Below are 13,656 nucleotides of genomic sequence, written 5' to 3'. Positions count from 1 at the left end.
CAGCTCCTGTCGTTGTGGAATGATGTAAACATGTTTCTACCACGAAGCGCCTAATTACGGCTGCTAGGTAGTCACGAACCACGCCCATACGCAATTCAGCACAATGACGCTGTAAATTATTGGTTAATTCTCCTACCTTTACCTTTCCTTTTAAATAGGGGGTTAGCCAGGAATATAGGTTAATCACATGTACAGTATCCGTAAAAAAGCATTGATTACAGAAGCCAATAATGTAATATACAGAAGAAAAACCCGGCGGAAGTGCAGTGGCGTGCCAGAACACAGATGAAAATGACATCAAATTCGTGGAAGATCCAAGCAAAACGAAGTGTACAACAAGGAGGAAAAAAGTGGAGCAGGAGAGGACAGAAATGGAGTGGAGATCTTGGAAAGCAGCAGACGAAACAGCAAGAGACCGGGATAAATGGAGAGATTATGTTATGGCCTTATGTGCCTCATGGCACGAAGAGGATAGGTAAGGTGAGGTGATTCTTACACACTGATTCAACCTTCTCAATGGCTCGGTAGGCTTTCCAATCCAAAAAATTTATTACGGCGTGAATGGAGCATTAAATAGGTGAGAATCTTACCTTTGCTACACTTGGTTTCTCGAATGGTGGACTGCCAAGAGGCCCTTCAACAGACGGCTTACTCATCTGTAGAATACACTTTCGTAAAAGCTGTAATGAATAATAATACATTTTATTACATCATGCAATTTACAGCTTTGTGTTCTGTACCAATAATGTAACCATCTTGCAATTTCATTCCCATTGTGTGTTAAGCTCTGGCGACTATCAAATTTTCTTTGACAAAAAACTGTTGTATGCCCATATATAGTCATGATGTGATGTCATCATGACCATATTTAGGCATGTCACATGTTGGTCAAATAAAAATGTGGACATTTTAAAATTTGGGGGGAGGATCATACAACCTTCCTGACCCCCCCCCCTGCATACACTCATGCATTTTTATCCCACAAACACATGTTTTAGCACATATGTTTACATTCTCATTTTGTTTTACCTTAGTAACAATATCCAAGGGGTGGAGCTTAGTGGAAATGTCCATTCCTCAATGGGTAGTCATCGTGGGGCTCTCTGCAGCGAATCTGCATTGCTGCCTTAGGGTACACAATTGTTGACATTCCACTTATATGAAATGTTTACATTTTAAGGATACAAATTGAACTCTTCTTTGTCATCTCAAGAAGGGACTTTGAACCCATTCATCCATTTGTAAATAAGATCATGCAGCAATTGTAGAGCAAATTACTATGGTACAAAGTATCTGTATGGGATATTTCCTTTGGTCATGCACAGTAGCAGAGATTTCATGGGGGATTGGTACATCTCCTCCCCTACCAAAGACTATTTGTGTGAGATTTGTTTTCAATTTTAAGGGTCAGTTGAGTAGGTCTAAAAAGATGACAATTTACATCATATCTGCCATAGTGTAGTTTAACTTACATTGAGCCTATAATACTGACGCATTATTTTTGTCAGATTTTCTACTCGGAAATCTATTAAATTGGTCATCTAGTCCACTAGAATGCATGAGATCAGGGGCAATTAATTTATGATGACTGATCATAAATTCGCAAATCTTAAAACCACTGCACCTCTTCATCTTGGTCAAAATTAATCCAATGCGATGTGAACAAGTCTTTAGTGTAGCAATATAATTATGGTTTATCTTGTATTTGGGAAGTCACTCACTATAAAATCATAAATGCAAGACATTACTAATTCTAAAATAAAAATAATGTATGATGGCTATTAAGATAATGATCCACTGAGAATCATCTTTCATCAACTACTATCTATAGTATCTGAAGATTACATGGGGAACTAGAGATTTGCTGGTTCTTGTGCCTGTGTTGTGTTCTACAATTATGGGCGGCTTGTCCAGTGGCAGAGGGCAGTGTGAGCTGGAAATTCTGACATTGAAATTAGACAACCATGTTTTATGTTTGATGGTGTAATTCCCTTTTCTTCATACAAACTTACATTGTATTATATATACTTTTAGCAGCATTTTTGGAGGAAATAAGTCTTCTTCAGACTTTCGTGGGTTATCCTTAGCATTTACACTGAATACATCCAATCCAATCCAATATACCATTTTATAAGATCGAATGTATGAGTAGCAGGAGGTCATGTGATCCACCTAAATGCATGTTGACTAATAATCAAGGGTTTGATCTTTGAACACCATAAGTATTATACAAAATGCTCAGGGCACAAGATTATTATAATTTAAAATGTTTTTTTTTTTAATATGAAAGATTTAAAAATATTTTTATGGTAAGGCAAAACTTTTGTATACCTTGTTTACAAAACCCGCCGCCATCCAATAATAATCATTTTGAATAAAAATAAAATCTTATTTTTGGCCAATTAGTGCACCCACAGCTATAAAAAAGTTTTTCTTTATTATTATTATTATGCCCGCCGCTGCCTTGAAATCTCCAAAAATAAGATATGTATATTTCCTCCTACACGTAATTATATATTGCACATAACTATCCCATTACTACATTGTTTACATTCACCAATAAAACTATTTTTATTTTCTCTTCTGTCTGATTGTTTTTGGCAAAACTCCTTGCTAAATGAGAAAACAAATTTGTATTTTTATTTTTTTTTTACTCTCTTCTGACAATCTTTAAAAAAATAAGTTTGTGAATACAAGGTATAAAAAAAGCCTCCCCCAATAATATATGTATTTTCATCCTCTTTTCATAATTGTCAATATTATTCAACTAAAAAAAATTTGTTAGGATGATTAAAACTAGGATGCTGCATTTGACCCGGGTGTTATTTATATACAGTAGTAACACCCTGAATGGACAATGCACATGTGTGATGTGTGACATTAAAATAAAATATAAATCAGGAAAAAAAAAAAAAAACTCTCTTCTACATCAGCTTTTAAGAGATGGCCAGATGGTAGCACTCAAATCGAGCCACAGAAATTATAATTATAAATATTGCGTGAATTGATTAATTACAATAAAAATAATTATAATGATCATAACAATAGATTATATTCAAACATTCTCTGTACAGCTGGTTCCCTGTGTTGTTAAACAGTATACTGTATATGTTAATTATTTAGTATATTTTATTATTTATATTATATTTTTAAAATAAAAAAAAAACTCTCTTTTACATCAGCTTTTAAGAGATGGCCAGTTGGTGGCACTCAAATTGAGCCACGGAAATTATAATTATAAATATTGCGTGAATTTATTAATTACAATATTAATTATAATGATCATAACAATACATTATATTCAAATATTCTGTGTACAGCCGGTTCCCTGTGTTGTAAAGCAGTATGCAATTTAATTATTTAGTATAATTTTATTTTATTATTTATATTATATTTTAAAAATTAATAATTATTATCATACACAGATTGAAGTCATTCTACTGTAGTAAACATAAGGTTCAGAATTTAGACCTAACTTTTTATTTAATTAGTAATAGAAATAGTAGACAGATGTACTGTAAATGTTCTTTATTCGGAGTAACGTTTGTTCTATGCTAAATGTAAATGTCAACTGACATTAGGATTAGTTAACGACAGCACATCTTACCCACATACAGTGGTAAAAATATGCAAATAGGAGAAGTACACAATATGTACAGGACAATTAACTTCTATTTAAATTATCCTTTTTTATAATTTGTATTTATTTTTTACTTACTAATTATGCGAAACAGTAAAATAAACCTACTTTCACCCTCTAATTTGAGACCACCTTTGGGTCCTAACAATTTTGATTGGTCATAGAGTCTCAAAATAGAATGTTATCTTTGTGTTCAAAGATTGAAGAAAGTTAGCTGGCAATTTGAAAAAAGTGGTCCCAAATTAGAGGCATACTCAGAATTAGAAAGTACAATGTATGATTTATTTATAATGGAACATAGATATTTTGCGATATACAGTGGTGCAAGCCTAACTCTATAGACTAGTAGTATTAAAATTATGAACATTTTTAGATAAGCATGCCAAATTGTTTTACAATATCGCCAGTTACAAGTGTCGTAAAATTTAGTGTGTAAATACATTCCCATTCCCATTTTCCATTCGATTGTGTCTTCTTTAACTGTGTTTGAAATGTCTGTTCCTATAGACAGTATTACTAAAATAATCGCTAAAATTTTCACAATCAAGATTTGGATGAATATTGTTTGAATTTTTGTTTATTCTTTTCATCCTACAAACGTTTGGGATTATGTTATTTGTTTTTACAACTGATGAATAATCTGATTTGGATTTTATTTGTGCATTTGTTTTTAAGTGAACGATTATTATAAGGTGTTTGTTGGATAAGTGTTTAATATGATTAGAGTAATACATAATCTATGAAATCAGGTGTGATCCTTTTTATTTTATAAGTAATAAAACTATTATTCAAGATAATTTTTGCCATTGTTCAATTTGTTAATTTGATAAAAAACATCAATTCAATAAATATCGCCAATGTGCTTTTTTTCTTTTGGTTGTAAGAAATAGAAATGCTTATCATTACAGTCAGTCCAACCAACAGCCGGTTCTTCAAAGATGCCCTCTGAGAACATCTAAAACTTTTTTTAAAATTAAAAAATCCAAATATTTATTGTCAAAATATTATAAAAATTGGAAGAAACCTGCTCCAAAACCAATCCATCGGTGGTACACATATTACTGCGCGAAGGGCCCCGACTGTACTCTTGAACCAGGGCCCCTCTAGCTACACCACTGACTGCTTACATTTAAATTCGTTCCTTGCGTCTTTGAAATAGGTCTAGTAGGCCTCTATAATAGGGTCCATTGTTTCAAGGAATTCCTTAATTTTTCATACATAATATTAAATTTGAAGTGACTAATATACCTTGTTTTAGGAATGTCAGTTACCACTTGTCAACAAACTACGATTGGGCGAGCGTTTGCCCTCTCTTTCAACACATTCATGCATTGTAGTTCGAGGTGTAAAAACACTAGCCTAGAATTCATCGCGATGCACGAAAAAAGATTAAGCAAACTGTGCAATAATGAAAAATTAGTGAACGATTGGGATAGGAAAATAACATTGGGAGCCTGATTGAGAGTTGCAATGGTGACGACACGATTGACTTTTAACATATATTCTTTATGTTATATAAACTCTAAAGAGACGAGAGAGAAATTACTGTACTATCTATACATATTATTAACACAAGCTATCATGTTTCATAATTACATAGCGTAAAATGAGTGAAAGCATGAATCAGATCATGTCCATTTACTAAGGGATGTGTGAATACATTCAGCTAGCAGCAACATCACTACTGCCATTAGAATGGAAAATCTCTCTCTGTATGTTTTTGCTTGTCATTAAACTACTAGAAAGTGATTTTGTTCTCATGTCCAAAAACAAATCCACTTCCTACGCCTTATAATTAGACATGGTTTGTTCAAAGCATTAAATGTGGCAAAGACAAGCCAAACCAGTCACTCGTCGCAAATCCTGTTTCAGAGATATTGGCCAAAACATTCTGGAAGGTCAACATTTTTGAAATCTATTTTATTCACTAAAATAGCCTTCAAGTACACACTGTATATATCATGTTGTGCTGTTATTTTCCACATTTTCAATATTAAACAACAATTTTTAATGATTTGGTAATGGTTTCTACCTAAGAAATGCCCAAAATCATAAACTTTCAAGGAAATTTCCCAAATATTGTTCTTTAAACAGCTGTTTTAACTCCTGTAACTTCATAACAAAATGTCGAATTTAAAGAATTCTTTTACCATTTTTTAAATAGCTCTCATTTTACTGTTTAATCCTGTGTTAACAACTAAACATTGATTTTTGCGACAAGTGACTGATTCGGCTTGTTGTTTGTCTTGTGAACCGGATTGCCTATAGTTATTATTAAATGTATATTCACTATTGACAATCCTTAACAGAATGACTATATTAAAACTAAAGAATTTGGAAGGCAATCATCTTAACCACAAAGTAAAATTTCCACACATCATATACCATTTAATCAAAAAAGACACAAGTCAACTTTACTCTCAAAAATGATCTTTAAATGCAGCAGGTCTATCAGTAACTCTATATCATAATAAATCAATATCATTAACATTATTAGCATATTCAATACCATTATCGTCAGATTTTCGTAATCATCATTGTTTTCATCTTCGCATAATTTGTCATTATCATCTTCATGACATCTTCAGCACCCTTGATCATCATGATATTAGGGACCCCTCAGGATTCTATTCAATTCAATTCAATTTATTCCGAAAAACAACATACAGTACAAGGAAAAAGCAGACACACAAAGCAAACTAAAATGTCACAAATGCTGGCCCAGGGGATTCTAACAGTGATCCTAATCACTTTCGGAAGGATGTCCCAACCAGCATAAAATTGTAAATTTAGAGGGTTTCTCATACCACATGATCTTACTCATTGTTATATAATGTCGTTTTCAAATTGTTCTGTGTTTCATGTATGATATCGCAATAAATCAAATCAAATCACCATTAACGCATCATTTACCATTATCAATTTTATATCTGGTTAACTAACCACAGAATCATACTTTATGAAAACACTTACATTTGATGAGTTATTATTCTTGATTATTTCCACTAACCTTAAAAAGATAATAATAGACTTGTTTAGTATCAGCATCCTCCTCGCGATGAACACATAGGAACAGGTTCTCCACATCAACAACAATTAGAAGCAAGCGATTAATTTCCTCCTCATCCACGTTCTCCAAATGAGAAACATGCGATGCTGGGAAAAGCAAGAGTAAAGGTAAATTATTTTATACATTTATTTTTATCTATAATACATTTAGTAAATAACTTTCATTGTGGATATTAAGCACTTTTTTATTTAAATTAAAATGTGTTTTTTTTAATTGTATTGTTTTTTTTATATAATTATTTTATTTATTTTAAATTTATTGATAATTATGAATACTGTATTGTTTTTTGTTTATTGTATATTTTATGTTTTCTATACTGTATACAGTATTCTTGACAGTTTTAAAGTTGTTATGTTTTAATGTGACTGAATTGAAAATTGTTCTGTTTATCATATTTTTTGGGTTTTTTTAATAATGGTTTTAACATATTATTATAAATGTTGATTTTTATGCTTTTAATCATATTTTTGATGTTTTCTATACTGTATATTCATGGTAGTTTTCAATTTTTTACTTAATGTTTTTAATGTGACTGAACTGTAGATTGGTAGTATAATTCAGCTCTTTGGCTGTTATTGTACAAATGATGAATAAATAAATAATAATTATTATTTATTTTTACCTAAAGGATGTGAGCAGCTTCTGCAGGGATCGTCAAGGTTAGCAAGAGCTGTAGCACTGTCAAGTCTGCTAGGCTGTGATGAGGCTGGAAGTGGGTTGGGATTCTTCCAGCCATTGCACTTACAAGGTTCCTCTGCCTGGATATAAAAAAAAATGAAAATTCAGTACTGTACATTGTTGAAAACATAATTACCACATGTTAACATTTCTGACACCAGATAACATTCTTCAAATCATCAAATTAATTAAAGATGTACTTTCTGTCAGACGAAAACTGAAAATCATACATATTTACCGGGAAAGTAATTTGCAATTAAAAAGTTGCAAAAATCTATCTCTGACAATTTTTGGGCCGAATTTATCACTGAGTGGTTGTACAAACCTGCTATTGACTATGCCGAGAAGTTGATGTTATATAGATTTTATATATTATACTGTAAGTCATTATTTTAGTAACTTCTTGCTTATTGACAACGAAAGAGGAATTGACGATATACTATTATGGCAATCAAACCAGTAATTTTCTGAGCAAAGATAAGGCACAGTTAAATAAACCAATGACTATAGGCCTATAATACGTCAGTATATTTTATAAATATATTATATTAAAGCAAATCGAAATCAGTTAAAAACTTTACAAATGCAAAAAAAACACTTTAATTTCATCATGTGATTCAACATTTTGCTTATTGTTAATTCTTTTGTGGTGTTCAAATCATATTTTTTTGTACTGTAACTGATACAGTATTTTCTTTTGAACGAAACCCCACCATGTAAAGAGAGTGTACCACGATATAAAAATGTTTGTTCAGTAAATAATTTATTCCTGCTAGCCTATTAACTGTCAATAATGTTTACTCGGACCAATCTGCGCATGCTCATTAGATCGGCGTTAAGCGCTGTAAATTATACTTACACCTCAGCGTAATGCCTTTGCTCTTGCTACTGTAGGCCCTATGATATGTGTTCCGAATGCTAGCGAAGTATTTAATTCAAGTTATGAAAGTCCAAGCTGGACTTTAGTATACAATACCGACAGAACACTGTCACTGATTGTCACCTACGAAAATTCATATATAATATGAATGTCATAGACGATCAATTTGGATCGAAGGTCTAATGTCTGTCCAACAATGTACACAACAAAAAGAATTACAAACTTTTAAATTTAACAAATAAATAAATCTTTATTTCAAAAATAATAGGTCTTCTTTTAAAACAATAAACAACACAATACAAACAATACAAACATAGAAAACATTAAATATTAAATATCAAATTCGCAACCAATGCTTTTAATTCTAATCATAACATTACTTAGCAATAATTAATTTATAATGAAATATTGGCTATCCAAATCTTAAAGATTATCTTCGTGGATAGCCATAGCAAATAACTACCAGTTTAATTAATATATTATAACATTATTGGAGTAAATAGTAATGACGAATACTACGTCTCTATTTAATCACTGTTCCCGCTTAAACACGTCTGTCTTGATAATGCGTTGAATATCCACCATCATTCTTGATAGGTATAACTGTTTACGATACTCTACACTTCATCATTGGTTTCTACTTGAAAAATTCCATACAATAGCACAGTAGCTCCCAAATATTAGGTTGAAAGTTAGGGGACACTGTATTAAAGCAAACATGCATAAAACGAGTATGTCTTATAAATAATCACGTTATATAGGCCTATATGCACATGCAGCATATATGCATATAAACACACGTCATATGTACACATATATTATATGTGTATAAATACACACACATATATCTGTATACATATGTATATACATACAATTATACTCACATAATACACATATTACATATTGTACCTATATATCAACAGTAGGTTTAAAGATTATAATTTAATTATCCATACATTCACATTTACTGATATTTAATTTATAATCAACTTTAAACATCCGTAAGCATAGCAATACTTTCAATTACTGTTTAAATACTCACAATGTCCACTACCGTACTGAAGGTTAACATAGACGAGCTCCACCACGTTCAGCTGCGAGCCTTGTCGGAGTTTCTATCCTAACTCGCCCCATTCCGTCGGTTTATAACTGAACAAAAAAACTTTATCACGGTTCTACCAACTGTGTATAAATTCACAAAGGCCAGGCTTATACAGTATCGTGCGTCCAATGCACACTGCGCCCCATGATAAGCTTACAATAAAACTGCTCGTCTCATGAACCTCACAGAATTGGCTGTGGGTTGACTCAATCGTATGATAGTAAATTTGAGAGTAATTCGAAATCTCGCGCTAGTCATTTTATATGACCGGCTGGCAACGGATTTACGCTTTATGCAAATTTAGTAACCATACAATCACCTTTTTGTCAATGACTAACAACTTGTTATTCACTAAGTGGATTAGCATATTATTTAAATATTAGGGCAACACGCATATGGTAGGGAAAAATATAAGTTCTAATGTGACACTGACAGGAATACAGTAAGTCTAATTAGGCCTAGCCTAGGCCTAGCCTATGCCTAGTCCTTACCTTAGTGATTCTTACCTTAGGCTATGTTCACACACACGGCGTAAGACTGGCATAGCTTATGCCAGGCGTAAGCTAATTTACAGATTAAAATTCCAAAGTGTTCACACAAACGGCGTTCGCTATATTAAACGCTGGCGTTAAACTAGTAGTAATATATGCCTATGGGGGAATAGTTTTAAGTTTTAAATAATGTATGGGTTCTTAACTGTAGTAAAATTAACAGTGCATCAGTAAAACTTTTAAATCTGTGAATTGTTCGAAGTGAACTTATATGATTATTGTATTTTAAATGAACAATTTTGCTTTGATTTTTCAGCTAGCATTGTTGGTGTTGCAGGTTTTAATAGACAGTCTAAATATGTTAAAATATCTTACAAAACACAATCAACAAATCATATACATTATAACTAAGTAAAATGCAATAGAAAAAGAACCCCTTTACCATTTCATCTATAGAGAGCACAGGAAAGAGACCAAAGTAGCTAATATTGCAATCGTGATTGGTCAATCTCTTGAAATGAGGTAAAATCATTCAAGCATCACTGGCGTTAGCTCAGTGGCGTTAGCTAATCTGGGGTCTGCAGGTAACGTTAATAACGCCAAGGACGTGGCGTAGTGAGTGGCTTTAACAACGCCACTGCCTAGTTCACACACAAAGGCGTACGCTACGCTATGCTTAAGCCAGCCTTACGCCGTGTGTGTGAACATAGCCTAAGTGATATAAGGAGGCAATGAGTTAATACTCGTAGAGACTGCCTCTTCCCAATGTTTCCATGTGTCGGTCATAGGAAACTTTGAAGTGGTAAAGTGTTGTGTATGAGACTACATGTTGTGGTAAATTGTTCCATGGTTTGATTACTCTGGTGTCATCAAAGAAAGAGTCTCTAAACACCGTTTTGTTTCGGGGAGTTAAAGGTTTATAAGAATGACCACATGTATGATGAGTCCTAAGTTCAGGATGTGAAATGTTAAAGAAATGCTGAAAGTCAATATTTTCAATCCCATGAATTAGTTTAAAAACCTCAATCATGTCCCCTCAAATCCTCCTGTCTTCAAGTGATGGTAAACCAAGGACACGTAATCTATCCTTTGCAGTTAGATCCTGAAGGTTAGGAACAAGTTTCGTAGCACGATTTTGGACCTTTTCCAAGGCATTAATGTCCATCTGATAGTGTGGAGACCATACCTGTACTGCATATTCCATCAAAGGTCTAACAAGGGTTTTTTTAAAGAGGAATAAACATTTGCTTTCCATATAGGTAAATGTTTTTCTAATTCTACCAACCAAAGAATTAGCTCTAGCAACAACCTTGGTAATATGAGTCGATGGCTTAAGATCTGGAGTTATAATTATTCCAAGATCACGCTGTTCAGTGACAACTGACAGCTCAATGTCCCTAATAAAGTAAGAAAATTTTGGATTTTCTAGAACCAACATGAAGAATATTACACTTAGTCTCATTGAAACTGAGCAACCATTTACTGACTCCATTTCAGAAGCTTATCTATATCCTCTTGAAGAATATCAGCATCATCTGCGAAAACCTTACCAGAACTACTCAAATCTTCTAACAAATCATTGACATAAATAAGAAAAAGGATCGGTCCAAGGACCGACCCCTGTGGTACTCCAGAGGTAATAGAAACCCAAGATGAATAAGTACCTTTCACATTGATACAATGACGACGATTTTAAAAGAAAATCAGATATCTTAAAGCAGTTCAATACCAGGTTTTATGGTACAGTTGCTTTGAGCATAGGAATAAAAAGCTTTAGGGTTTTTTTTAACATAATAGGGCAATCTCCCTTTCAAAAAGATACTTTGCAGTTTGTAGAGCAGAAAATGAGATATTTTGAGCTTTGAAGTATGCTTTGTAATGTGTCTGGGTGCGTCTTTTCATTTAACGTTTCCAGGCCAGGTTTTCGGCTTCAATTTTAGCAAGTACTCTTTTAGCCATCCACTTTTTATTTGACAGTTTTGCAGTTGGTGAAACTTTGAAATGTGGAATAAATTTGGATTTTGCATAATTGTATTTGTCAATAAATATGTTATTTCTTGCATTGACTTCCCTTCTGCTATAGCTGACCAGTCATGAGATGAAAAAAAAGAATTCATTTCAACATAATTACGCCTTTTTCACGAATCGGTAGACATCTTGAAGTGATGACAAACATTGCGAATCAGTGGTGTGTAACCAACAGAAATAAGATAAGCTTTTGGGCTGATTTTCTGACATTATGTTATTTAAAAAATCTCCATAACGGGGCGTCGTATCCAAAAAGTGTTTCCAGGAAAATGTTCTTAAAAGACCAGTCTACACCACTATATGATTGAAAAAAAATTGAAAAATTTTTTTGACCTCTGAAATCAAGATTGAAAAAAGAAAAGCCTATCTTAGTAGTGTATTAAAATAGGCCAATGCATTACAGTGCAGTAGCATAGGACTTTCGAGTTGTTACTGTTCCAAGTAGAGATAATATACATATTTCTCTTATTAAAAAGTACAAGTTATGTTTTATAAAGAAGTATAGTATAGTAAATCATGTTTTTAACACAGGAAACTCTCATATGGTAACTAAAACAATGCTAGTTCAGAGTATTACTAGTACTACAGCACTGTAATGCATATACCTATTTTAATACACTACTGAGATAGGCTTTTCTTTTTTCAATCTTGATTTCAGAGGTCAACAAAATTTTTCAATTTTTTTTCAATCATATAATGGTGTAGACTAGTCTTTTAAGAACATTTTGCTGCAAATTTTTTTTGGATACGACGCCCCGTTATAGAGTTATGATTATTTAAATAACATGATGTCAAAAAATCCGCCCAAAAGCTTATCTTATTTCAGTTGGTTACGCACCGCTGATTCGCAATGTTTGTCATCACTTCAAGATGTCTACTGATTCGTGAAAAAGGCGTATTGCCTTTATTATAGTTATACTTATAACTAAACAATGTGTCTTCAAAGGTGTAGGGGTCTTCAGTGAGAAAGTCAAAACATAAAACTACATGGTCACTAGTAGTACCTATCCTAAAAGTACTAGTCAGCTGTCTTGTACTACTACTACTAGTACTATCTAACCCTACTACTTGCCTAGTACTACAATTATAGTCAGGCTGAACCTGGTTAGAAGTTGGGTTAAGGATGCTTGGGCCCAGCTAGTAATATAGTAAAGTAGGCCTAGCTAGGCTAGATCTAGACCCTAGCTAGGCTAGGCCTAGACTAGGAGGAGGCCTCAGGCCTAGTTAGGAGGCTAGCATAGGCCTAAATTAATTAATAAATATACAACAAAGTCAACCTTGCAAGAAGAATACACCCCAAGTTTTTCTAGTTTCTTGGTTTTCGGATAGTTCTTGACGAGAGCTTTACGCTGCGAAATTCTTTGAAGATTCATTGGGCGACTTATTTCGCTAGGATTTAATAGGACAGCAGATGGACGTCTTTGAGCCGACAAAGATGCTGGCGATTCCTTGCTAGTGCTTTTGCTGCCTCCAGGTGGCACGTTAGCCATTGTTTTGGAGCTTTAAAGTCCTTCCCTTTACGCCGGTTAACTCATCCACGAAAGCGTATTCTCTTTGTTTAGGGTGGGCCTAGCCTTAATTTTCCAGACGGTTGCGTAAACCACAACACAGGTCGGAAGTCTAATCAGGAATCAGCAAAGTGGTAAGCCTTTGAAGGAAGGGAGGCGGTTTCATAACTAATATTTTTACTATTGGATAAAGTAATTGGAATTCGTGGGCCTACTTACATAATATATTCTCTCTGCCTTTTTATCCTTATATTCCCGT

General features: G+C 33.3%; 1 protein-coding gene across 1 annotated transcript in view; it reads right to left on the bottom strand.

The window, feature by feature from the left end:
- Nucleotides 1-13,447, bottom strand: part of LOC117112711 (histone acetyltransferase KAT2A-like) — a 31,212-nt gene extending 17,765 nt beyond the window's left edge. The window contains exons 1-4 of the mRNA XM_033255851.1: nucleotides 13,167-13,447; nucleotides 7,333-7,468; nucleotides 6,651-6,796; nucleotides 591-680 (exon numbers count right to left, since the gene is read on the bottom strand). Coding sequence (XP_033111742.1) covers nucleotides 591-680; nucleotides 6,651-6,796; nucleotides 7,333-7,468; nucleotides 13,167-13,379 — 585 coding nt within the window. The 5' untranslated portion in view covers nucleotides 13,380-13,447. The remainder of the gene's footprint in view (nucleotides 1-590; nucleotides 681-6,650; nucleotides 6,797-7,332; nucleotides 7,469-13,166) is intronic.
- Between the last annotated feature and the right edge of the window lie 209 nt (nucleotides 13,448-13,656).

Source organism: Anneissia japonica, unplaced genomic scaffold (assembly GCF_011630105.1).
Source record: "Anneissia japonica isolate Jap-2015-1 unplaced genomic scaffold, ASM1163010v1 scaffold432_len584295_cov189, whole genome shotgun sequence".
NCBI lineage: Eukaryota > Metazoa > Echinodermata > Crinoidea > Comatulida > Comatulidae > Anneissia > Anneissia japonica.
This window is presented reverse-complemented; position numbering and strand designations above follow the sequence as displayed.